The sequence below is a fragment of the Pseudorca crassidens genome, chromosome 1, assembly GCF_039906515.1.
Source record: "Pseudorca crassidens isolate mPseCra1 chromosome 1, mPseCra1.hap1, whole genome shotgun sequence".
Taxonomy (NCBI): domain Eukaryota; kingdom Metazoa; phylum Chordata; class Mammalia; order Artiodactyla; family Delphinidae; genus Pseudorca; species Pseudorca crassidens.
In genome coordinates, this window is record NC_090296.1 from 110,941,631 (window position 1) to 110,969,496 (window position 27,866).

Sequence of the window (27,866 nt, forward strand, 5' to 3'; positions counted from 1 at the left end):
GAAATCCTTTGTGAAAGGAAGAGTCGATCAATACGGCACAAGACGTTGCTGTCTTAAGTAATGGCCACAGCCACCCCCATTTTTAACCACTACTACCCTGGTCAGTCAGCATGGCCCTCCACCAGCAAAACCGTTACGCCTTGCTGATCGCTCAGAGGATGGTTAGCATTTTTTAGCAATAAAGTATATTCTGATAGTGTATATGTATTTGGTATTTTTTAGACATCATGGTATTGCACACTTAATAGACCATAGTATGGTGTAAACATGACTTTTATATGCACCGGGAAACCCAAAAATTCGTGCGACTCACTCCATTTCGATATGCACTTTATCGTGGTGGTCTGGAACCAAACCCACGACATCCCCGAGGGATGCCTACGTATGTGGCTTTACAAGACCTCAATCTTGTAGATGGAAAATCATCAGATATTTTGAACAACTCAATCTAGTCACTGCCCAGGCTGTAGTAAATTAATTCTGTTTAGGGCAGATTGTCAGTGAATACTGCTATTGTTTGTGGAGAAGTGTATCTTGACATTTCTCAAATAAGAAATATTTTCATGTTTTCATGGGCCAGATTTATGTGGAAGCTAAGCAGAGGTCAGAATGACTTTACAGTTGGACAGCGTAAATGGTTGCTGCATGAGAGTGTGTACACACCTTGCCCATGGATACCAGAGCATCTGTTGAAAACTGTCCTCTGTATCCAAGTGACTGTAGTCGCTGGATGTTAGGAAGCCAGTGGTTAGTGAGGCTTGCTGAGAAGCAACGCCTTAGAGGCTCCCACCCCTGGTCAGCCTGCTGCCCTCTCTGCCTGTGGCCACCTGATTGCTTCTTAGCACTTGCATTCCCAGAGGGAGCTGTGGTCCTGGTTTACTACGTGTAGATTCTCTAATAAAAGACGAGAAAGGAGTGTGAGATTGAAACTCCTGGGGATTTGTTATCCATGCAGCTCTAGGATTCTAGTAAGCTACTCACTGTGAAGTGCCTTATTTTGGTTTCCAGGATGACAGTGAGCTGGGTAGGTCTGTGTTGGCTTCTCAGGTGCAGGGAAGATGCCTCCCTCTTGTGTCCAAGGCGTGCATTGATATAGAGGCTGGCCTGAGTTGGGGGGTAAGTTTCTGGCCAAGGAATGGAGCAGGTAGTTGAAATCACCCAGAAGCCACCAACTCAGAAAATGCATTAAATGACTGGACTTAAAATGTAAAAAGAAGGCTTTTACAAAATAATTCAAACCCAGCCTAAGCACCTATCTATTTTTAAAGCCATTGAACTGGATAAGAAGCAAAATATCCCAGGCGTTTGTCTGAATGAAAGAACAACTAAATTGGCATTTTCTTCACTTTGAGACCCCCGAGGAGTCTGAAGCTGCCTGGCACACCGGGTGTTTAAGATAAGCCGCTCTGGCCTCATTAGTGATGGCTGTGCCTTGGCCTGGCACTGAGGTCCCCTCAGGATTCAGTTCTTCTGTGAATTATGAAGGGCAGATAGCAGCGTATGGCTCCTTGATTGCAAGGAAACGGAAGCAGAGTGGCCAGTTGGCTGTCTCCTGGCGATGGGGCTGGGCCTCCAAGCCAGGTCTTCTGGTACAAGATGTGGTGGAGTTTGGCTGTGAGAAGCACCCCAGAGGGCAGAGGTGCCTCTTCCCTGTGCCCAGGAGCTGCTGGGGAGGGAGCCCCGCAACTGAGGGTGCTGACAGCCATCGTCAGGAGACAGCAGTGGGCGCCCAGGACACTCGGCCTCTCACCTGGAGGACACTCACCTGGGAAATGCCACTCTCCCTGGGGAAACCCCAAGTAGGGAGCAGCCTTGAGGAAGGAGCCTTGGTGAACTCCTGTGGTTCCCTCCTTCCAAGGGGCTCTCCTTGCCACCCTATGATAATGGTAACTCCACGACTGCTGATGTCCTATTCTCAAATTTTCAAAAGTTATTTTTTAACTTGTGTTTTTATCCGGAGCCTTCTCTTTAATTGCCATTTTATCTTCTTTCGATTTTTAAAGCTGATTCAGACTCTAACGTTTTTTTTCTACTGGACAGTTATCACGAACATCACGGTTTGTTCGTTTGTGTTCCCCAGACATTCTAAGTGAGAGTCCTCAAGTCATCTGGAAAAATGGTGGCCCTGTCCTTAAAGATCTGTGTCTGCCACTGCAACGTGGTGAAGACCATGCAGTTTGAACCATCGACGGCGGTGTACGACGCATGTCGAGTCATTCGGGAACGGGTACCCGAGGCACAAACTGGCCAAGGTAGGCCATTGGTTATTTACTGGCTGCTTGAAATGTGTTTGTATGTTTTTCCCTTAATAGTTAAGGAAACGGAGGCTCTGAGTGGTACACAGGTGCGTATGTTTCAAATGAAATGTCTTCTTATCCTGGACATTACTTGCCTCCTGTGTGAGACTTGTAACGACAATGATCACAGCTGCCAGCGAGCCATCCTCATTGTCATGACCCTTCCATACATCAGCATTGCGCTCTGTTTACAAGTCACTTTTTGTTATAAAGCCCCATAGAGTACAGATGAAGCTGCTCTGACAGTTACCGCTTTTGTATATCCTGAGCGCTGTTTCGCATGCCTGAAAACTTTCCACTGCTAGCAGCCTGAAGAAGACTGGAACAGCCATCAGGACCCAGGGCAAGCCTTATATTTCAAGTACTTTGCAGGGGCTTTATCATCTTTGTCTTAAACCTTAAAAAAAATATTTCTGATACGTGTTGTGTTTAATGTTTGGTTGAACCACTGACCACTGTTAATCTGAGTTTAAACAAGAGTCATTCATACAATTTTATTTTCCGTTTCCCTTTGTCTTCTCTCTACATTTCCTTCTTTTATTTAGTATTTAATGCTTGAGAAATTGGGGTTACTCCTAAATTAATAAGCCTTTAGTGTGAAAATGGAATAAAACTTTCCTTAAAAAATTGGAATCATAAAAATCAAACGTTCAAAGATAGCATTGTTAGGCCTGGGTCTTCTTGAAAAGATCTGTTACTCACAAAAGCACGAATCTTTTGGTCCAAAAGCAATATCTATATTATTCAAAACACTGTTATTTCTAGATTACCCAAAAATCAGAATAAAGTTTGCCCACATTCCCAACCTTACTCAAGATCTGGTTGTCCAGTCATATCTGGTGTTTTTACTTTTCTGTTACTGTTTATTCCCAGATTTTTAAAACTTTGTTTGGGTTGGATTGCTGTAAAACTCTGGTGAAGATACAAACCTTTATAGATCTTGAAATTGTTTTTCTAAGAAACAACAGGAGCTCTGGCCCTCATCTGGGTCTCTGAGGTTTCCTTGAATCACATTTAGGAAGAAAGAAGTCTTGAGACAGGAAACGATACTGCTTTCCTCCTTCCTCCACCCGCTTATACTTCCTGGGTCGGATTAAAGGATTTCTGTGAAGAACACAGGGTTTAACTCTCCAACTGTACTCATAATTTGGTGGCATGGGGAGCAGCGACTTCGTCTCACACGGAACTCTTCCTTTTATTTTGTAGTGCTGTGTGGGGGTGATGGAGGGATTATTCCAAGTGTCAAGGCTCCATCGGCCCCTCTTTGCTTAAGCGGCCTTGGCTTGAGTGATTATGTGCATAGTTTCTCCACAGCTGTCTTACCATTCTTCCTGGGTTCTTGGCCTGGCTTTTACAGCATGTGATAGAGAACAAAGCCCAATTCAGTTAGAAGGAAATTTGGACCGCTTTGTTCTCGGCGTTTCCCTAAATTTTAGACACGACTGCTGCCCACTTGTTTTAAGAAACATGACCCCTGTATGTGGGTGTTGGTTTTGCAGCTCAGCTCTCATTCCTCCCCATCTGCTTTAGTCCCAGCGGCTGCCCATGTTGTCAGAATGAAGTATTTCTCTAGTGAAGGAGAACCCCTTGCCAAGTCAGCAGACTCAAGAGCCTGGAAGTCAGTGATGGCGTCATCATCACTTTGTTTTTTATTTTTCTTTCTGTTTTCCCTCCAGCTTCTGACTATGGGCTGTTTCTCTCAGATGAAGACCCCAGGAAAGGAATTTGGCTGGAAGCAGGCAGAACACTGGATTACTACATGTTGCGAAATGGGGTATGCTGTTGATCTTTTTTTTATTTTTTTCATCACTTTGTCCCTAGGCCTTCCATAGAAGCTAACATGATTATGCTTCAAAGAAAAAGAGAGATTCAACAACTATTTTGATTCAAGGGCACTTTATTCTTTTTTTTTTTTTTTGCGGTACGTGGGCCTCTCAGTGTTGCGGCCTCTCCCGTTGCGGAGCACAGGCTCCGGACGCGCAGGCTCAGCGGCCATGGCTCACGGGCCCAGCCGCTTCGCGGCATGTGGGATCTTCCCGGACCGGGGCACGAACCCGTGTCCCCTGCATCGGCAGGCGGACTCTCAACCACTGCACCACCAGGGAAGCCCACAAGGGCACTTTATTAATAGTTTTGATGTAATATACTTCGTAAAGGCCGTCCAGGTTAGTGATAGAAAATATCAGAAGTCCAAATTCTTGAAACTCCACAAAGTAATTAAAGCAGCATGAGGTAATGATTTTAAGCTGTTTCTACATACCATTGTTGGACTTGGTAGTTAGAAACATAGCATCTTCCTGTAAGTATGTAGGAAGTATCCTGGTGACTGGTGATAGAAAGTAAGCATAGAGAGAGAACAAAAATATAATCCTAAAGGTAGCCAGAAATTAAATATTAATCAGTGTTTTGCTTTTATAAAAAGTTCACATTAGATATGAGTTTAATAACAGTAACAATAAAAAATTGTGTTATGGAAGTAGGAAAAAAATAATGAATAAAAAAGTGTTAACAGGGAACTATATTCAGTATCTTGTAACAGCCTATAATGGAAAATAATCTAATATATATATATATATATATATATATAAACACTGAATCACTTTGCTGTACACCTGAAACTAACACAATATTAGCTTAACCCCTGAAATATATGGGGTTTTGGTTTACGGAATAGACACATCGGATTGGTGAGTACTTCATAAGCAGGAGCAAAGTATGAGTTGCCATTAATTTTCCCTCCCATAGTTCTCTTTTTAAGAAGTGTAGTAAAAGGAGAGTCTCTTATTTAGACATAACTCTCAAACTTATTACGCCTGTTTGGTCTTGCCATTATTGGCAGAAAACCACTTTTACTGTGATACACCACTACTGTGAAGAATTATGGGGGTATTACTTATGTCCTTCATGACATATATATTAAAAATTGCTTATAACTATGTAAGAGGTCATTGAAGAAGCACACTACAAACTTTTTAAAAAACAAGTAGGAATTTTCCTCTGCTAATTCTCATTACAGCAGACCGTTCTCAGCCTTTCAGGATGACATATGCTACTTTCACTTTACAGAGGTTAGTTTTCAGTAACTCTGAACTATAAGTAGGACTTTTTGAGGTGCAATTTTACTATCAGAGTTTAAAGAAAACTTTATGAAAGCAGTTTATCACACTGGAGATTCTGTATTAGTGGCCAAAATCTCATGAAAACTTAGAAGGAGGAAATCAGAGGGTGCTCGGGAAAAGTCATTTTTTAAAGAAAAGTGTCCAAGTTTATTACCTCATTTCCCACGCAGTGTGAGATGTTTGTATGATTTTGCTGTAGGATATTTTGGAATATAAAAAAAAACAGAGACCTCAGAAAATTCGGATGCTGGATGGATCTGTGAAAACAGTGATGGTGGATGATTCCAAGACTGTTGGGGAGCTCCTGGTTACTATTTGCAGCAGGATAGGTAAGGGTACACATGCAGAGCTTCTGGATTTTGTTTTGTTTTTAATAATATGCCTCTTCTTTTTTTCCACCCCCTTTGGGTATCTAGGCAATTTTGAATATATTGTAACACATTGACTTTGGCCCAGTCCCAAGAGAGTGTGTTCATTTTCCTGATTTGCAAACCCACTCACTGGTGTTGTCAACACTTGAACTTCTCACTGAGTCACAAGTGAGAGCTTTTATTTCAAAAACAATAGGAGTTTTCAATTGAAAGTAATGTTTCAAAACCATATAATTCAGTCTCCTGCCCACGGCTGTGATTCTGTGTCAGCATCACTGATACCCAGGATCTCTCCTGAAGACTCGTGGGGACAGCCTGTACAATTCTTAGGCATCTTTTTTCCTCCTAGCTTCTGTTAGTCTCCTCAGAACAAGTCTGTCTCTCCTTTCTATGTGAAGCCTCTTGAATACCTTCAGAAAGTGGCCTTGCCTGTCTTAGTTTCCTCATCATGTAAAGGAAGCCCAGCTCCTTCAGACACTGCTTGCTTGACATTGTCTTGCCTTCCTCTGTATGATCTCTACTTTGTTCTTATTACTCAAAACTTAGTCAGGAGACTTGAACGTGACATTTGAGTGTGGCTTAACTAGCCAAAGATCCTCCTTTGTGGCCAGTTCCTTGATGTGTGCTCCCTGGGTGACCCTGACCTTCATCTTGGCAAGGCTTCTTTCCTATCTTTTGCCCCCAGGGACTCCTTGGAGTATTATAGGCCCCAGGATGAAAGGAGTTGATAGCAATGTAATCACTGACCATTATAATAACCTAATTGATAATTTTAGGAATTACAAACTATGAAGAATACTCTTTAATCCAAGAAACAATTGAAGAAAAGAAAGAAGAAGGAACGGGTACATTAAAAAAAGACAGGACGCTGTTACGAGACGAGAGGAAGATGGAGAAGTTGAAGGCCAAGCTTCACACGGATGATGACCGTGAGTGTCTGAAGAGGAGGTGTAATGCGGGCACATGGTCAGCCAAGCCTCACTCCTCTCCCATCGTCTGTATGACCCAGGACAGGAGTGTGTGGTTGTGCCTTTGTTTTATTTCATCTACAAACATGTTGGCCTGTGTCACTAAAAGATATAGACCCTTAAGGGAAAAAAAAAAAAAGGGATGATAATACCATTTCATATCTCAAAAGTAATCTCTTAAGGTGAAATATACACATTGTGTTCCCATCTTCTCCATTGCTGTCTAAAGAATTTTTTTGTAACAGTTTGTTTAAATGAAGGTCCAAATAAGATTGGATGATAGGTTGTTTAACTCTTTTAGTCTCAAGAGTTTCCCTCCATCTGTTTTATTTTTGCCTTATAATTTTTGAGGGGAAGAAACCAGATTGTTACTTGTATAGAAGTTTCTACATCCTGGATTTTGTTAGATGACTTGTGGTGTCATGTAACATGTTCATCTGTCCCTTTTAATTCCTGAGATCTGGAGGCTTGATCAGATGTGTGTGTGTGTGTGTGTGTGTGTGTGTGTGTGTGTGTGTATGTATGTATGTGTGTTTAAAAATAAAGACTCCTATGTGGTGTTGTGTACTTCCATTAGGAAGTTGAATTTGGTTGTTTCCTTTTTTGTGGTGTTAACAGCCATTGATGATCATTACTTAGATCCATTATTTCCTTAGGGGTTATGAAACAGTAATATAATTCTATCGTAGGAAGGTCCTTTTCTACGGCTACAGAGCTAATAATATACAGAAAAGCCAGTATATATACCCCATGTGTCCCCCAGACCTGTGCTTTGTGCACCTGACCGCCTGACACCACCCCACCCCCAAGGATCTTACTTCATGCACATTTCACTCAGACCGTCCCAGCCTCTTCCCTTCACTGTTCTTTCTCTCAGTGCTGCATTGGGAAGATGTCATCTCCTTGGCATTAGGTTTATTGATCTTCCGTGGGGTTTTCATTTCCACTGACCCTTTCTCCATTCTCTCTTTCTCTCTCGCCTCATTTGATTTACAGTCGCATACTTCTTTCCAAATGAGACCTTAGTAGACAAATCCTGAGGATTTTTATACTGTGCATGTTGCTCTTCCAGGTACTGTGGGAGATGAGGTCCATCCAACACATTCCCTGTGCCAAAGTTGAGGCTTCTAATAAATACTTGCTCACAATGTGTGTGTTAGGCCAGGGGAGGAGCGTAGGAATGACAGCTGTGGGAAGTGCAGAGGAGTGATCCATCCCTTTGCACCTAGGTATCAGGGAAGTGTTTTCTAAATGAGTGAGATGCCAGGTGTGCCATGGGCAAGGTTCTACCCTCCCCGACCCCTTAGTGGCCTGTCCTCTCCTTGCCCCAATTACTTTCATTTTCCTCCTCTTTTCTACTTAAGATCAGAGGTAGTAACTCATTATGCTTAGAGTTTATAAATTATTTCACCTGATCAGACTAAAGACCAGCCTTGACTTAAAAGGAAATGCAAACTTGACTGTCTTGGCATAAAGCACTGTTTTCCTTATCCCACCACCCCAAGGAAGGCACATGGATTCATTCTGGGGCTTTACTAAGTGAGGAATTGCTGCGGATTTCTCCCTCATTTGCTTTTTCATGTGTCATGTGGTACATGTGCAGTTACTTTGCAAAGTTAAAAAGCTCAGATCTAATCTAAGAAGTAACTATAACTGGACATCAGCATCCTAGAAATCCACGTCTGCATCACACTGCTGTTTGGGTTAATCCCCTTGAACTAAGAGGAAGAATCGACATAGTTCTTTCATATGTCATCTTGTGTTGCAGTAAATTGGCTGGATCACAGCCGAACGTTCAGAGAACAAGGAGTAGATGAAAATGAAACGTTGCTGCTTAGACGGAAGTTCTTTTACTCTGATCAGAATGTGGACTCGAGAGACCCCGTGCAGCTGAACTTGCTCTATGTTCAGGTACAGTATTGAATACTCAGACGCTGAGGTTGGTGAGCTTTCCGGAAGCTCTGGCTGTGGCTCGTGGTGGGCAGGAGCTGGGCTCCGGCTCTCGCCGTGTCTGTGACACGCACTTTCCAGTCGGGTTGGGTTGTGGTACAGGTTGGTGTCCACTGTGAGCTGGCCATCCAGAGGTGGGCCTTTGTTTGCCTCCCAGGTGGGGTCCTCATGGCGACTACTGCCTCTCTGCTTGGCTTCACACACTTACCTGGCTCATCACTTCACACGCACTACAGCTTTCGTACCTCGCATCTAGAGTACAAGGATGGTTATTGGTCAGAAAATCAGTACTTCTTATTAACTGAAAGATACTACTCTCTCAGTAACCTTTTATGTTTTTACCATTAACTAATTGTTTAAACTCAGGCGAGTCATTCAAATTATCTGAGTTGCAGTTACCCAGTATGTAAGATGTGGGCTTTGCACTAGACAGTCCCAAAGGTTTCTTTTGGCTCAAGGAAAACATCTTCCTCCCTCTGTCTCTCTGTCTCTCTGTCTCTGTCTCTGTCTCTGTCTCTGTCTCTGTCTCTCTCTCACTCTCACTCTCACTTCTTTCATTCTTCCTTTCCCTTTCCTCTCCTTTTATTTATCTGCCTATCAGCTTATAGAAATAATGGGGGGGGGGTCAGCAAAATGCAGCCACAGCGTCACCTGTGTTTATAAATAAAGTTTTATTGAAACCACATCTCATTCATTTATGTATTGCACGTTGGTAAATCCCCTTCTGTATCACATAATTGTCTACGTGTTGTCCATGGCAGCTGTCATGTTCCAACAGCAGAGTTCAGTAGTTGGGACAGACACCACATGGCCCAGAGGTGTAGATTATTCACTCTCTGGTCTTTTACAGGAAAAGTTTGCTGACCCCTGAGTTAGTGGATGGAAGGAGGGCTGGGAGGAGATAGGCTGGGAGGCCAGAAGGGAGGGAGATATCAGGGCAATAAGAAAATGGTTGTTGGTTTAAGGCTCAGGGCCATAGGTTAGAGTGTCCATCTGAGAGTGCTCTAGGAGTCATTTAACTGGAGAAAGGAAAGACAAAGAAAAGGAATAAATAGCAACAGCAGTGAGGGGTCAGGAAATGGGAACTTCAGGGCTTCAGGTGCAGTGGGTTCCTGATTCCAGGACTGTGCATTTGCTGATCATTTCCCCCAGATGTCTGCAGTATTGAGTTCTTGTCTGTTCTCTCTATATATTTTGGGATGGGGATTGGGTTGATTTTACTTCTAGATGATTTTTTTGTTAGCTTTATCATTTAGGGTCATAAAAAATATATTGCATTTCTGTTTCCCCCTCTATGAATCTGGTCATTATACAAGGATTTCCCTTTGCCTCTGTATTTTTCATGATCACTTCGACCTCCCTAGATTACACTCAAGCTTCAGTTTTAATATACTGGGCATTGCTGATGCCTTCCATCTATAGGCAGTTTGGGGCAAGGACTTGTTTTCCCTTTGCCTTCATTCATTTTTTGTTTGTTTAAATAAATAAATTTATTTATTTATTTTTGGCTGTGTTGGGTCTTCATTGCTGTGCACAGGCTTTCTGTAGTTGCGGCGAGTGGGGGCTACTCTTCGTTGCGGTGCGTGGACCACTCATTGCAGTGACTTCTCTTGTTGCGGAGCACCGGCTCTAGGCACGCGGGCTCCAGTAGTTGTGGCTTGCAGGATCGGTTACTCTGCAGCATGTGGGATCTTCTTGGACCAGGGATTGAACCTGTGTCCCCTGCACTGGCAGACGGATTCTTAACCATTGCGCCATCAGGGAAGTCCCTGCCTTAATTCTGCTGTGCTATGATCACCCACAGTGTCTTGAATGCCTCACTCTGGCTTGGCTGGCATGTTGCCCCTTGTTGGCCCTTGTACGCTGGGATGCAGGAACATGGCAATGGAGAGAATGTGTTGTTCCTTCCAAGCTCCTGATGCTTTTTGCTTCCTCTTGTGTTGCAGGCTCGGGATGATATCCTGAATGGCTCCCACCCTGTCTCCTTCGAGAAAGCTTGTGAGTTTGGTGGATTTCAAGCCCAGATTCAGTTTGGACCTCATGTGGAACATAAACACAAGCCTGGATTCTTAGAGTAAATGACCTTTTGTTTTTCTTTTTTGCCTTCTTTTCTCTTCACTGTTTATATTTGAGCTAGCTATGCAATGTGTGTACAGCCTGGTTTCAGTAAATTGTGAGATTGTTAGCTTTTACTCGATTCAATCTATGATGAAATTTGTGAGCCTCGGGGAAAGCAAGGGGCCTGGAAATTCAGGGCTGGGATGACTGAAGATGACTTGCTCCAGTGTTCGGGCAGGATGTGGTTTCCACTGGACCAGAGGGTCTGTGGCATCCCTCCAAGGTGTTGTCCAGGGTATTTCTGGACTTGAGAAACTCACTTCCCCCATCTTCTGAAACCCCTGCTCCTTGGGATATTCCTATGGGAATGGGACCAAATTTTGTCATGTTTAATATCTTTTTAAGCCTCCAATATTACAACAGAGTATAAAAGAGAGAGCTTCACATTATTTACTATAATCTTATGAAATCTTCATTGCTCTGCAAGTGTGGTGCGTACATTAGTACTGGCTCTACTCTTCCATCTGGTCTTTGGTTCTCTTTTATAAAATGATGGGGGTAATTTTTGTGGCTCAATACTTATGGATTCGAGAGAAAGCTAACCCTCCGGATTCGTCATGGCTCCTCCGAATGTGGGCCTTAGGGTTGGTTTTCCTAGAAATGCCCAGCAGACAAGCCCAGCCATACGGAGGCTGCTGTTCGTCAGAGTTCATTTTCCCCTCTGTTTGGTCTGGGCTTTCCAAGGATTTTGTCTATATAACATTTCTTTCCTTTATCTGTTTTTCCCCCCTTTTCTTTTCTCTCTTCTGCTGTTTCTTAGATCAGATGAGACATTTGGCTGAGCCAAAAAAAAATCACTGCAGAAAGTCTTAACCTGGTCAATACCATGCTCTCACCTAGAGTGCATGTAGTGGGGACCTGACAGGAATGCCAGCTGGGGTGGGTGGGCATCAGCTTTTCTGTAGAATATGCCGACGTGAGATGCATAGAGTAGGTCATCTGTTGTATTGTGTCTGGGTGTGTTGAGAGGAGAGAATAAAATGCTTATTTGGCCCTTGACCTCACTTTCACTTTGGTGGAAAATAGTTGGGACCAGCATGTGCCCTAAGGTAAAAAGGAAATCTGACTTCTCTCCTAGTTGCAGAGAATGCCTGGGCTGCACGCTGTTGGGTCTAAACTGAGTTGTTACTAAAAAAAACCTCTACCCTTGTGTTAATGAATCCTGGGGAGCCTTTCTAAAGTGGTGCTTTGTCCTACAGTATTCTGTACAGTGACCTTGAGACTGAGACTGGCTCTGAGCAGGTCCTGTCATTGACTTTGTTCTGTGTTCTCCAAACAGGTCATATGGCCAAGTGTTCCTCAGGGCCACTTCTACCCAGTTGGTCTGGCTTCCTTCCTGCAGGAGTCACGGAAGCTTGCCTTTGTCTGTCCTGACACCCCAGATGCCTTTCAGAAAACCACATGCACACAAGCTTTTACTAGTTTCACCTTGCCACATTCTAACCTCCCAGTTGGTCCCTCAGATACATTTTGTGTCATAAACCTGTGGATTATGGCCATGGAAATTGATAACACCAAGAATTATTAAGCCCTGGAGGGAGGAAACATATTTTGTTTGTTTCTTTGAGTGACTGATGAAGAATAGGAGAAAATGAAGAGAAGATTTATGAACCAGAATTTTTAAAATACAATGTTTAGTTTCAGGCTTTTGTAACTGTGAGCCTATCTGGCCCTGATGAGAAGGTGATCCACATGTAGCCATTCACTGGGTGCCCAAAATGAGGCTACCATGGTCATTTCATTCATGCCTTTTCTTTAGAGCTTTTGGACAGATAATTCCCAGGGCCCCCTTGTGAATTGAGAAAGCAGTATATTTTAAGCTACAGATGTGGAAGAAGAAGCAGAGAGAGGAGATGTGGCTTGTTCACAGTGACATAGAATTTTTCTGCAGGTAGCTTCTGACTCCTTACACTGGGATTTACAAACAGATTCCTACTTGGAGGGCAAAGTTGCCTCTTTCACTGGTCTCCCAATATGCAGCAAGATTAAGAAAGTACTTTAAAATGTGATCGCAAGGTTCTTTGGTCTCTTTGCTATGTCACTGGTTGTGACAACTACATCACAGCGAATACTGTTACACCACCGACTGCTTGTGTAGGGATTACAGACAGCGTGAGAGCACTGGTATTGCTCTTACAATGTCTCCTGCGATTTATGCGCTATCGAATGCTGCACACCTACACTCCATTAAAGATGTTCCTTCTCTTAATGTGAGGCCGTCAAGGTTAAGCAATTGTTCAGTTTTCTTGTTTCTGAGATTATGGTATGGAGCTCATGCCCCTAGTGTATGTGTATCCTCACTCAGATTCCAGATTAAAACAAGCTTATTGTGCCTGGTAGCAATTATTTTTCCATATGAATTTGATTTTCTCTTTAATTAGACCAAATCTAGTCTAGGTAATGAGGGATTTTCATTTCATGTAGATGTTTAATTGTGTATATTATTGCACGTACACGACAGGTAGAACTTCCTGAGGGTATTCGTCTCCTCTTAATTAAAACAGCAAGGTCACATTTCCCTGATTGTATGTTGGATAGTCTGAGACTGTTCAGCGATAATATCCCTGGGCTGTCCCTGGTGACTGTGGCTGGGCTGTGTCTGCCAGCCTTTGTTTTTCTCCATCTAGCTTTCATATATACTATTGGCTTTGAACAATTCATTTGAGGAAAGAAAAAAAAAGTTGGACTTTGCCACAGAGTCTGGTTGAAGATAAAGCCAGGCAGAGATTTTAGTCACATAGCTTAAGGGTGAGGTACATGGAAGTATGTTTAATGACTCTATTTCTTTTAATTTTTTGAAAACTTGTTCAGCACTTGTGCTCAAAGTCAGCATACTACGGACCTTTTTAAAAAAAACTTTATTGACGAATAATTGGGAATAATTGACAACTACAATTAATGTATTTTTAAAGTATACTGCTTGATGATTTGATATATGTATACATATAGAACGATTAGTAAGATCAAAATAACACATCCGTCACCGTACATAGTTAATGTGTGTGTGTGTGTGTGTGTGGTCAGAATGCTTAACTACTTGGCAATTTTTAAGTACACGATACCATATTATTAACTATAGTCCCGTGCTGTATGTTAGATTCTTATTCTTCTTAGAATTAAAACATTCGTACTCTTTGACCTACATTACCCTTTTCACCTCTCCCCTACCTTGACCCTGGAAACCACCATTCTATTTTCTGTTTCTGTGAAAATGGCTTAAAAAAAAAAATTCTGCATGTAAGTGAGACCATATAGATTGGTCATTCTCTGTCTGGCTTATGTCACTTAGCATATAGCCCTCCAGGTTCAACTGTGTTGTCACAAATGGCAGGGTTTCCTTTTGTCTTATGGCAAAATGATATTCCATTGTATGTATCTGCCACACATTTTCTTCATCTGTTCATCCATCAAAGGACATTTAAGTTGTTTCCATATCTTGGCTATTGTGAATAACGGTGCAGTGAACATGGGTGTGCAGTTATTTCTTCAAGACAGTGATTTCAAGTTCTTTGGATATACACCGAGGACTGGGATTGCTAGATCATACGGTAGTTGCTACGGACCTTTTTATGAGAATTTTTTTCACCTTTCTTTAGACCCTTTAATGATTTCTATACTCAGTACCACCTTAGTAAAGGTCTTTATTTAGAAAAATTTAAAGCAGAGACTAAAAGATTTTCAGAGTTTTCAGGGATTTAAGGATTATTTAGTGTCCCCCATGTGCTCTGTAGGTGGGGAAAATAAGTGCAAGAGAGATAGGGACAGAAATAAAGAACGGAACCAGGGAAGCTGGAAGCCAGGAAACAGCCAGTTGTCCCAAATCCTATCTGATGTGCTTTACATACATGACACTTTTCTTCAGGTCATCTCCAAAGAGTCCCAGGGAGGGAGATTTTATCATTTGATGGGAGCATAAAGTATAACCAACACAATCTAGTAACCATATGTATTCTTTATGCTCTCCTGTGTTCAGAAAATGCTTGCAGAAAGCATGCCATGTGGTACCTCACTGAGGACTTCATATGTGTGCTCTGTTGTGCCAGGTGTAGGGAAGATACAAGGGATATTGTAGATTAATTCTTTGCTGTTTTTGAGGCTACAGTCTACTTGGCGATAAGCATATGGAATTGTTATTTTGGAGAGCCAACACGTGCCTGTAATTTCAACAAGGTCTAACCTTTAACTATACTTTGAAAGCAGGATGGTTGGAATCTATTTAGGATTCCAAAAGTTGCAGGCTTTGGGGACTACTGTGAATTGTTTCAAGAAATGTGGCAATAATATAGTGTAAGAAGCAATGTTGACAGAAGAATTTGGCAAAATAGAAGGTAAATCTAAAGAATTAGCTCTTAAAACAACAACAACAATGAAACCTATTAAAATAATGACTAACTTCAGGCCCTTTAAAAATCTGGTAGAAAACTTTACAAAGTGATCAGAGTCAAGATGGGGTAGGGGATTAAGAGGTACAAACTATTGATACTATGTGTGTAATAAATAAGCTACAAGGATATATGGTACAGCACAGGGAACATAGCCAGTCTTTAATAATAACTGTAAATGGAGTACAATCTTTAAAAATTGTAAACTTAAAAATTTTAAGGTGTACTCTGTCATATACCTGAAATTTACATAATTTAATAAATCGACTATACTTCACTTTTAAAAGAAGTGATCAAAGCCTTCTATGGCTTATTGTATCAAAGAATATTTGATACACTGATAAACTTTAGACCTTAAATCAAGTATATGTGATAAAATTTTAGATAGCTCTAGGTGATGGGTATAGAATGTTCACTCTATAATTCTTTTAAACTTTTGTGAGTTTGAGATTTTTTTCATAATAAAATGTTGGGCAAATATTGCTAGCCTAAAAGAATAGAAATAGATCGTAGAACTTCCAAACCAGATTGTGTGTGTGTGTGTGTGTGTGTGTCATGGGGAGCGGGGTGGTAATGGAGAAGTGATACCAACAACTTGGCCAATACAGTAGGAGTTGTACAAGGTGGTTTACAGAAACAAAGCCAGAAAAAGTACAGTAAATAGAATGTACAAAATAAGATCTGAGAAATACTTCTAAATATCTTAGGCATCATAGCAAATATAAGTAAATCAAACTTACCAGTTAATAGACAGAGGTTCTCATTGGATGAAATTTTTTAAAAGTTCAGCTCTATAGTATTTCTATAAGACATACTTAAAGTTTAAGGACACAGGAAAGTTTAAAGGCATAAAATGGTGTACCAAGAAACTGGTTAAATCAAAGCTAGAGAAGCTATACGCAGTGTCACAAAAAATAGACTGTAAGGCAAACAAAGCATAAGTAGAGACAAAGAAGGTTGTTATGAAGATAGAAGGCTAATTCGCCAGGGTGTGAGCCTGTATGCATCTAACATTACCTTAAAATATAGAAAGGAAAAACAGGCAGTATTACAAGGAGAATTCCAGATACATGCTTTTAGTGGAATAATTTAACATACTTCCCTCAGGGAGTGATAAGTAAAACAAGATCAAAATAGAAGAAAGAAAATGTTTTAGTCAAGAGACAGTAATGAAATAGAAATCATAGAATCAGCAACACCCAACGCTGCTTCTTTGAAAAAATTAATAAAATATGTAAATTTCTGGGAAGTTTGATCAAGTGAAACAAAAGAAGAAAAAGGCAAAAATAAACATTATTAGTAATGGGGACAGAACTTCAGATAGGGATTTTAAACATCATAAGAGAATGAAATGAAAACTTGAAGCCAAAATATTTAAAATCTAGACAAAAATGGATACTTAGAAAATCTGGATGGATCTATGATCTTGAAAGAAATAGTCTTAGCGGTTTAAAATATACCAGTGGAAAAACAACAAAACAAAAAGTAGGCTCAGGTTATTTCAGAGAACAGAAAGAGGAAAAAAAAAAAAAGAAAACCTCCAAACTGGTCACCTTAACTTGGAGCTAGCAGAATTAAGATAGCAAAATTGTATACAGACCATGTAACACTTTTAAACTCAATATAGATGCCTTCCCTAAAATTTGTAAATTAATAAAGTCCAGCATGACATGTGTTTATACATAACTGCAATTTGTCACTGGTTTCTCCAGGAATGCAAAATTCATTGTTCAATAAATAATTTATTACATGTCTTTCTACCTGTAGGCACTAGACATTAGGGGTACAGCAGTGTAAAACACAGTCAAACATTCCTGCCCTCATGGAACTTATATTCTAGTTCAGAGAGGCAGATATTAAATAATAAGTAAATTACACAATAAGGAAAGAAAAAAATGATTTCAGGGTTAGAAAAATGAAACTGTCATTAGTTGTAGGTGATAGGTTTATCTACATAGATAATTCACTCAATCTATGAAGAAACTAATTAGAACTATTAATAGAAAGGAAAGTCTCTGGAAGAAAAATCAATACATAAAGGCAGCTTATTACCACCTAGATCCAGACAACCATGGTATTCACCTGTAGGACTGTGAAAAATTAAAATATGTGTGTGTATGTGTATTTGTGTGAAAATATATAGAGGACTCACACAATTATCCCAATTTCTTAGAGAGCTAGAGTAATTAAAACACTCCATTATTGATGTAGGGTGATGTTAAGAGTTCTAAAGGTTGATGAACTTGCCTTAATGCAAGTTAAAATACTAGGCAAAAGGCATTACCAAATGAAGAGTGAGGCCCCAGAATGAAAGAAGAAACTTGTATATTTGCAGTGCATACTACCAAGAATAAATTAATGTCCAGAAAATATGAAAAAGGAAATAACACCTTCTAAGCAAAAAAGATCAAGATAACAGATAGGCACTTGAGAGAAGAGGAAATTCAACTGACTTCTAAAGACAGGGAAAAATATTCAGCCTCATAAGCAATCCAGAATGCAAAATCAATAAGGAGATAGCATTTCCTGTCTCTCAGATGGGCACAAATTTGTTAATTAATTAATATATTATTTTTTTTGTTGTTGTTTTTTTGGCTGCATTTAGTCTTCTGCTGCACGTGGGCTTTCTCTAGTTGCGGCGAGCAGGGGCTACTCTTTGTTGCGGTGCGTAGGCTTCTCATTGCAGTGGCTTCTCTTGTTGCAGAGCACCGGCTCTAGGCGGTGGGGCTCAGTAGTTGTGGTTCGCGGGCTGTAGAGCGCAGGCTCAGTAGTTGTAGCGCACGGGCTTAGTTGCTCCATGGCACGTGGGTATCTTCCTGGACCAGGGCTCGAACCCGTGTCCCCTGTATTGGCAGGTGGATTCTTAACCACTGAGCCACCAAGGGAGTCCCAGATGGGCACAAATTTTAATGTATGAAAACAGCAAAGTACTTTACAGAGAAAACAAGATATTTTAGAAGGTGAACCTGTTGAATTTAAAAATACAATGAGAAACAGAATATATTGTGTTATAGATATAAGGAGATGTAGGAACATGATAAAATATGTGTGGAAATTACCTTCAGGAAAATGACGACCCATAGGGAGAGAAAGAAGGGTGGTGTGGGACTTGAGCTAAATCTGTCATTTGTTCTTTACAAACAGAAGGAGAGGTAGCAATCATAAAGCAAATATGACAACATGGTAACATGTATTTATCCTTGATGATAGGTATATAAATTGAGGTATATACTGTTCTTTATATTTCATATGTTTTCACAGTTAACGTGTCTTTAAAAAAGTCAGTTGCAATAGTCTGTGTGTGAGGTGCTAAAAGCTTTTGATCACCGAGGTTGGATATATACCGTGTGGTAAAGGCAAAATTAATGGGCCTTGGAGGTCAGACAGAAAGGTTCCGTGACTCTGTATGTCACAGGGAGAAATGGTCCAGTGGTTGGGTGCAGGCAGGCAGGGAGCTAGCAGGTGGAGGAAACCTCCCTCCTGCTAGATTACCGTAGCCCCCTCGTCCTGTTGGCATGTTCCCCAAAAGTATTTCCCTGAGAAAACACAGCAACCCAGGGTATGAATCTCTGAGGAAGAATTTAGTGTGGACTTGGAAATTTTTCCCCACAAACTCAAGATAATTCTACTGTCAACAAGCAAAGCTCTTGACACAGTAGGAAGTCTTAAGTCAGTTTTTCTCTTGGCATCTGTTCACACACATATTCCTCCTTTGGAGTTGTTCTGTGCGTTTTTGTCAGAATAATTTGGCTGTAGATTCTGTTTTCAAACTAACGGTGAAGCAAGCGTTTCAGCTTTGTTTCTCACCACTGCCCATGCACTAGCTTCTCTATCGTTGGCTTCTGTCCCCTGCCCCTGACAGCCTGGCGTGCTCTCATCAGTTTGGGGTGGTGATGACCACTCAGTGGTGCCTTCACTGTTTCCTCCTAGCAGCAGCCTCCTGAGGTTGATGTCTCTCTCCCTAACGACTTTCAGACTCCAGAACTTTCAAATCAGGAACCTCTGAATGTATCTAGCCCGGAGCTGTCAGTGAGCCTCTGGACGATTTCCTGTCCTTACACTAAGGGGCATTGGGATTGGTTCAGGAGCACAGAACTACTGTGTGACTGAGGCCCTCAAACCCTCTCCTGTGCTTTCCCCATGCTGTCTTCACTCTCCACTTCTTGCCACTGTAACTATTTTCCAACTCATCCAGTGCTTTCTTCCACCTACATCATCCCCTCAGTTATCCAGGACTTGACCAATACTCTGAGTCACAGACGTTTTCATCTTTGAGTCTGGATTTAAATTCAATGTATCCAACTTCATCATTTGAGCTTTCGGCCCACTGGGCCAGTGGTTCTCCACCTTTAGCATGTGTCAGGCTCATCCAAAGGGCTTGTTAAAACATACTACTGGGCCTCACCTCCAGAGCTTCTTATTCAGTGGGTTTGAGGCAAAGCCTGAAAATTGACACATCTAGCATGTTCCCAGGTAGTACTGATGCTGCTGGTCTTGGGACCACACTTGGAGAACTTTATGTGATACCAAATTTGAGATGTTATTGTTACTTATTTGGTGGTTGAGCATAAAGATTGGGGTCAGGAAACCTGGGTGTTCCAGTGTCCTTTGGGTGATACCGTCCTTGCTGTACCTCGGTACCTTCCCTCCCCTTTATTCCACCACATGTGCTCTTCACTGCTTTGTTTGTGTGTTCATATTGATGCCCTCGTTCCCCAAGAATGAGGGGGCAAGCCATTGCTTTCGGTTCATATGAGCAAAACCATTCCTAGGTAGGAATCCTATCTGCTTTTCAGGTGATAAGATCAGCTTAGAGAGGTGGTGAGTTGCCCGTGGTGGTGTGACTACTAGGTGACAGTTCTGGGACAGATGAGAAGCAGTTAACCTTTCCTCAAATCATGGCTGCCTCCCATGAACTTGTGTACTTATTTTCAGACCGGGGAACATCTTTAGAATGCCTCTTTTGGAATAACTTATAGAAGCAGCTTACATTTATGTAAGAAAATGAAGTTTTCAGTGAATGGCTGTATTTGAATCCAGATCCCTCTCCCTCTACATGTGTTTATTAAATTCCCCTTCCCTTTTTCACTGCCTCTTGGCATTTCTAAAACATTGACTGCCACCACTATGATCATTGTTACCATTATCTGATTGGGTGTTTCTGTTATTTTATTCCTCTCTTTGTCTGAAAGTTCTCAAATACTGATCACATGGTACGTCTTTTGATCAGAGGGTAGCTTGGAGAGACCAGGGTGCTAAGTAGCTAAGAGCATGGTCTCTGGAGCCCACAGAGGAGGCTTAAGTTGTTGGCTATGATTGTGGGCAACTTACTTAGTATCGCTGAACCTCCTGTTCCATATGTAAAAAACTGGAATATTGGAATATTTTCTTCCAAGGACTTTTGTCAGAGTTTAACTAATCTATTTATGCATGTAAAACACCTGAAACATTATTTGCCTTTCAATAAAACGGCAGCCATTAGTAGTGGAAAACCCTCTATCAACATGGTTTACTGTTGCTTGGATAATCCCTCAAAGTTAATTAAAGTAAAGAATCTACGCTACTACCTCTCTGAAACCCTATATTTTAACTTTCAGTTTAAGCATTCATTTGCCAATCTTTTGATACCGGACCAATGTTTTTCCCTGGTGTGGGTCACCTAGTTAAGGTTGCACATTATCTTTGTTGGATGAACCACACCATCTGCAAGAGAATATAAAGATGATCATGAAGCACTCTGAGGACAGACTGTTTTTACATTTTCACTATTTTTTCCTTTCAGTATTTTCCATTTGTCTCGCTTATATCTAATTCAATAACTTTTTGTAAATATTTACCATTAGGAAGCATTTAGTAGCTCTCTTTTGGACTATTTTAACAGTTTATGGGCTGTATTGGTTTATTACATAATTATGTAATATACAGCCAGCAGCGAGATTGGGGAGCAAATGCAGATAAATATAGATGGGGGAAGAGATGCAACTGACTCGGCCAGAGTGAAAATAGAGCTCATGAGAGAAGAGTCTCTTGGCTGATTTCAACCTTCCATGGATCTCAGAGTGTGAGAACTTTGACGAGTCTGCCGTCTTAGTAAAACGGGAGATCTGTTATTATTGCACTCCGAAAAAATGATATGCACAAGACTGGCAGAGGGTTTGGAGGCTGCCCTTTTAAGGTGGGAATGTTTAAGTTGGCAGTGCAAGGGACTTTGCTTGGTCAGAGCTTGCTTCATTAGGAGAAAAATTCCCAATCAGGTTTGACCATCTGACCCATTTTCTCAGAGAAAGCCGACAGATTTCGCTTATATGTCTGCCGCAGATGCTTAGGAGCCTTCCATACTTGGGTTTGGGAATCAAAAACACAACCGAGCTGGAACTGCTGAACTGCCGGCTGGCAGGCATCCCTGCTGACACTGTGCACGTTGTCGATTTACTGGAAAGAATACACCCCACACGTGCACGCACACCCACACACTCACTTCTTATTTGAACATACCTTACACTAAACTCCCCCCAGATCGCCTCTGGCAACACCAGGGGTCACACCTCTGGTGCAAGCTTCTGGAAGTTGTTTCTGTACCTACTGAAGAGTGGGAGGTTCAATGCCTTCCAAAGAATGGGAGGGTTAGTTTGCAGTTTGAGTTGAGGGCAGCTTGTGGCCACACAGAACTTTATTGCCATAAATACCCAACATATTCCAGCCTGGCCACTGGATGCTGCCCTCTGGTGTTCTAGTAGCAGTCATCGTTGTGTGTGGGCTTGGCATGGGGCCCTCTTTGGGTGCTTTTGATAACCTTTGCAAGGTCTCCTTTGTTGATGGCATAGGAGCTGCTGTCCAGAGGCTCACAGCAGTGGCCCCCTCAGGATGATTCCTGGTTATCATTTTAAGGGTGTTCCTGGGGGAGCCTGAAACAGCCCTGTGTTCACATGCGTCTGCTCTTGGACTGGAGGTCAGAGGCTCCCTGCTCCCATCCAGTCCTGTGACCTCAGCTAAGTCACTTGACCTCTCTGTGACTCAGCTTCCTCTTTTGTGACATTGATGCCTTCCATTCTTCTCTCAACCAGACCTTGTTTCCCTGAAGTTGCTTAACAGTAGTCATAACATCTAAGGGGCTGCTGCCTAGATGTTTCTTAGGTTCCTTCCTGCGGACTGACGTGGGGGTCTCTTGATTAGGCCAGAGTGTTCTGGTGGTGCTCAAACCTAGATCCCTGACATTCCAGAAAATATACTCAGAATTTTTGTCTGCAGATGTAGTTTGCAGGTTGAAGAGCTATCATGATTCAAGGCATAATGTAGCCAGAACCTGGACCTGACCCACCCCCTTTTTTGGCTGGAGTATTGAAAGCAAATCCAAGACGGCATACCATTTCGCCTATCAGTACTTCAGTATGTTTTTCTGACAATGAAAAAATTTTTTTAAATAATTAAAACCCCGCCTAACTGCAAATCCACCCTAATACCAAACAAAATTAGAAGCAATTCTTTAATCACATCTAATACCCAGTCTGTGTTAAATTCTCCCCTGCATTGTATTAAAAATGTCATTTTATACTTTGTTAATATCAGGGTCCAAACAAGGCCTGTAGTGGTTGGTGTTTATCTTTTTTAAAAAACAGCTTTATTGAGATGGAGTTTGCCTACCATACAATTGGCCCATTTAAAATTTATATTTCAGCGTTTTTTCGTGTATTCACAAGATTGTGCAGCCATTACCACAATCTAATTTTAGAACATTTGTTTCCCTCCTACAATAAGCCCTGTGTCCATTAACAGTCATTCCCCAGGTTCCCCTCTCCCTTCCTCAGCCTTTGCAACCTCTAGTCCTATCTGCCTCTATAGATTTGACTATACTGGATGCTTCATATAAATAGAATCATACAGTTTGTGGTCCTTTGTGATGGGCTTCTTTCACTTTGCACAGTGTTTCCATATTGTTGCATGTATCACGCTTAATGCCTTTTTATTGCCAAATAAAGTTACATTGTATGGCTAAACTACATTTTATTCATCCACTCGTCAGTTGATGGACATTTGAGTTGTTTCCACCTTTTGGCTATTATGAATAAAACTACTATGAACACTCACGTACAAATGTTTATGTGGACATATGTTTTTACTTTTCCTAGATATATGCCTAGGAGTAGAATTGCTGTTTAATCTTTTGAGGAACTACCAAATTGTTTTCCACAACAGCTGCTCCATTTTACATTCCCACTAGCAGTGTGTGAAGGTTCCAAATTCTCCGTAACCTCGCCAACACGCCTTCCTGTCTCTCTTTTACTGTAGTGTCCTGCTGAGTATGCACTGGTACGCTGTTGTGGTTTTTCTTTGTGTTTTCCTGATGGCTGCTGGTGTTGTGTGTCATTCTGATTCTAATCTGTGTGTCATCTTTTGCACCTCTACCAGCAAGCCATTTATTTGTGAAAAACCTGGGTTATTTGTATAATATTTACAATGATGGGATTTGGCTCATTGGATCTTGGTAGTGTCACTTACCATGTTCCTCTCTCTCTCTCTCTTTTTTAAACTATCAGCTTTTTAAACTATTAGGGTTTTTTTTCTTTTTTTGTAAACTTAGATTTATATTTAGACTCTTAATGAAATTCATATTCAGTTATATATTTACTTATCTTTTCTCTATCGCCAAGAATACTTCCTAGGTGGTACTGTATACTTCCACCTAGGAAGTATAGGTGGAAGTATACAGTATGGAAGTATGGTACTGTTACATCAGTCAGAAGGCATATGCTGTGTGGTTATCCCACTCGCATTTAAAATTGATCATTGGGTTTGGATCAGACTGATCCTTCTGTTATAAAGTCCCCCATTAACTTGTTACTTATTGGTTTTAGCAGCCACTCATGCTTGTTTTGATCTATTGGCTATTTCATTAAGAGTTGTAAAATGATGATTGTGGAATTCTATTTTTCCTTCTGCATTTATTAGCTTTGTTTCTTTTCCTTTATCAATTTTCGATATGAGCTGGTGCCCTAGCAACATCTTAAGGTGATCAATGATTATTTCAAAGAATCTTTATTGAATTTTATGTACCTGTGTTTTGACCAATTGCAGTCTTCATTCTTTCTGATGCTCAAATTGCCCCTCACATGAAATTAATTATATGATGTCTGGGGTTTGCTTCAAATAATCCATGAGAGGGCATGTGGGTAAGGGAGTAGATGAGTCATGAATGGCTATGAGTGATTATTGTTGAAGTTGGTCAGTGAGCACATTGTTCTGTCCTCTCTTCTTTCTTTTTTTTTTTTTTGCGGTATGTGGGCCTCTCACTGTTGTGGCGTCTCCCGTTGCGGAGCACAGGCTCCAGACACGCAGGCTCAGCGGCCATGGCTCACGGGCCCAGCTGCTCCGCTTCATGTGGGACCTTCCCGGACCGGGGCACGAACCGGTGTCCCCTGCATCGGCAGGCGGACTCTCAACCACTGCGCCACCAGGGAAGCCCTGTCCTCTCTTCTTTTGTATGAGGTTTTAAAAATCACCCCATGTTTGGCCATCGGTTATCCCTTGATGTCAGTCCAATGTCATTTTGATAAATTCCTTGATCCTCAGGCACAAGAAGCCCCAGGAACATTTTATACATCTCCTGTCCCAAAGCTAGAATCAGTCATTTCTCCAAGGATCCTGGATTCCTCTTAGTGGGAAATGGTGTTGGAAGACCACCTGGCTGACGTACTGGGGGTGCTCATTGCCACCCGGTTGTCCTTGCCCTTAGCCTCTGCAGTGGACACAAGTAGAAAATTTTTTCAGAAAAAGAAAAATGAATCAGACATTCAGATCAATATTTGCATTCAGATGAAAGATTGCAGGGTTTTCATTTCACTTCTTTTGCTTTATTTATTTCATGCTACAAATATTGATTTCTAACAACTAACAATTACTTATTTACTTTATCCTAATTATATATAATATCTACCTACTTAGATAATGTAATATACTAATTTTATAGTGTGTGTGTGTATATATTTAGGGGGAAGAGTAGATATTAGTTTTGAAATAATGATATCAATATTTAACAAGTCTACTGTGGTCCATTTTATCTTTAAGATATATCTCACTGGGGATGGGTATTGTCAAAAGACTGTTTTTCAAAGTTAGGCTGTTGGTTCCATACACTGTTAGGTTCATTTGTTTCAATTTGCTTTAGATTTTTAGGTGTTGCATTTTACCCATTTGTGATTTCATTTGGTTCTAAAGTGAAGACCATAGTACAAGGAAAATTAAGAGGTTTAATTTCCATTCTTGTTCCCTTGTCCCTGTTTTTTCCTTCTTTCCATTAAGAATCATTTATATTAGTACTAGATTTATCCTTCTAATGTTTTTTAAAATACATATTAACAGTACAAAATGGAGGATATTTTCCTCCCTTTATCACGAAGGTTAGCATACTGTACACTCTTGGGTGCTTTACTTTGTCATTTTACAGTATATCCTGGACAATCTTTCTTCTTGAATATGTTTGACCCTTTTTATCAGACTGGTTTTATATTTGCATCTTATTGAAGAGCATTGTGGGATATGGCTGTCTGTTATTAATTATACCATAAAATACTGAGAGTTAGGGACTTAACTGTGAGTTTTATGAAAAGTTTCTTTTCTTTCCTCCTCAACATAGAGTATGATAAATGCCTTACCTTTTTTTTATTCTCTCTCTCTCAGTCTAAAGGAATTCCTGCCCAAAGAATACATCAAGCAGAGAGGAGCTGAAAAGAGAATATTTCAGGTACTGGAAATGTTCAGAACTTTATTATTCTCCTCACTTTATTATTCTCCTCATGCATCCACAAAGCCTATCCTCATTTATTAGTCCAAGAGGGGCCTCTGCACAATAGTTTCATACCCCATGCATGTACTCTGCTTATATAATAAATGATTTGTGACTCCAGAGTAAAGAAGCTGACAGTTCTACTTTGGGCAGATTTATTATCTTAATCCATACCTTCTTGCTAAAGGTTCCTTAGCCCTTCTGGGAAAAATGTGCATACATTTAATTTCAGAGACGTTATCTTGGAAGCATTGAAACAAGGCAATTTGCCATTAAAATGCACTGAGGCAGACACTTCAAGAAGCCTTTTTTAATCCTGAAATTTGTTTTTTGAACCTCAGAATTTGGGAACTGGTGTCTTTTTAAAATCCAGGTTTATTCTAAAATTCAGAAAGTTATCTATTGTAGGCAACCAGTAAAAAAAAGCCCTGTCATCAGCTTTGCCAGGAAACACTCACTCTAGTGAATCCAAAATACCAAAGTGTTTTTGGCAATGAAATGTAAATATAAATTGGAAGAGATAAATTTCATGTGTATAAAAACATTTTTTTTTTAAATCCAGTATTGTTTGCACACACTGAGATATCCAGGCATTTATATATCCTGCTCTTTGGAAAACTTTATCTTTTGCCTGGATGTTAGAATTCAGGACGAGAACATTTTTCTAGTTCTCCTTTGACGTGTTGGTCCTGAACCTTTCGGAACGTGGAGCCCTTTGAAAATTTGGTTACAATTATGGACCCTGTTCTTGCCGTGCTGCATGTGCATGAATTGTTGCATATAACTGTGAAATCTATAAGGAATTTGGGTTCACGTTCTAGTTAAGAAACTGTGCATTAGCACTTTCTGTGTGCTCTGACCCTTGGTCAGCAGGGACATGCATCCACAAAGGCATAGAGGCCATGTGGAATAACACCTCTCACAAAGTCCACCTGCTGTCAGAGCTGCAGTAACTGGTCCCTGCCTCTGTCACGTTTGTAGGAGCACAAGAACTGTGGAGAGATGAACGAGATAGAAGCCAAGGTCAAGTATGTCAAACTCGCCCGGTCTCTCCGGACGTACGGTGTGTCCTTCTTCCTGGTGAAGGTGAGTTGAGCGTGATGGAGGGGGCGTTTGCCTCTGCCACCTCTTTTGTTAAAGGGTTTGCTGTTAACCTTGATTGTCATCTCTAGACCCCTAGCATTTGCACATGGAGCATCTGGGCAGTGGTGACCTGAGTTGAGCTGTGGGACAGACATGAGGTGTAAGAGCTGTGAGGCTGGTGAGTGAGCTTGGCTGCCTGCAGGCCTCAGGACAGCTGTGTCTTGGCTCTGCTCTCAGTCACTGCTATAAAGTCCCTGAAGGAGTACCTTTACTTTCAATTGCTAGCACTTTCCCCTGAGAATGTTTCACTTAAGATCTTCCAGAGTGCACTGGACTAAGTGAAGGTTGTTGACCACTGCAGGCCAAATCAAATTCATGTGGTAGTTATGGTACTGAATTTGTATCCTTTTAGATGGGTCTTGGGATTTTCTGTGGCCTTCAGATCTGTTTTCACAGGAATTGCTGGCCTGACTACTAGAGGGACAGAGGTGGATCTTTGAAATTCAACCTGTGAGCAAGCAGAGGGTGTGTTCTTGAATTCACTAAGAAGCCCTCCCAGTAGCTTCCTTCCCCGTTTTCATATCCTGACCTCACGTACTCTCTTGTAGTCATCCCTCTGATAGGTTTCATTATTTCCACTTGCTTTGCTGTGACTCTGGGTCTCCTGTCTCTTGCTCTTCACCCTGGAGAAAGCTCTACCATGTGATGAACTTTCTTGTGCTGCTTAAGGCCCAGGGGAGTGTTACCAGCTGTGTTGCAGCTGCTTCTAGGGACTGAAGTTGGAAGGTCAGTGACAGG

The 27,866-nt window shown here is 41.2% G+C and overlaps 1 protein-coding gene across 3 annotated transcripts in view; it reads left to right on the forward strand.

Annotated features, from left to right (window-relative positions):
- TLN2 (talin 2) overlaps positions 1-27,866 on the forward strand; it is a 450,451-nt gene that overhangs the window by 248,597 nt on the left and 173,988 nt on the right. For all 3 annotated transcript variants that reach the window (XM_067749188.1, XM_067749208.1, XM_067749197.1), the window contains exons 4-11: positions 2,081-2,252; positions 3,974-4,071; positions 5,616-5,745; positions 6,564-6,716; positions 8,524-8,666; positions 10,652-10,779; positions 25,880-25,943; positions 26,967-27,071. In XM_067749188.1, coding sequence (XP_067605289.1) covers positions 2,117-2,252; positions 3,974-4,071; positions 5,616-5,745; positions 6,564-6,716; positions 8,524-8,666; positions 10,652-10,779; positions 25,880-25,943; positions 26,967-27,071 — 957 coding nt within the window. In that variant the 5' untranslated portion in view covers positions 2,081-2,116. The remainder of the gene's footprint in view (positions 1-2,080; positions 2,253-3,973; positions 4,072-5,615; positions 5,746-6,563; positions 6,717-8,523; positions 8,667-10,651; positions 10,780-25,879; positions 25,944-26,966; positions 27,072-27,866) is intronic.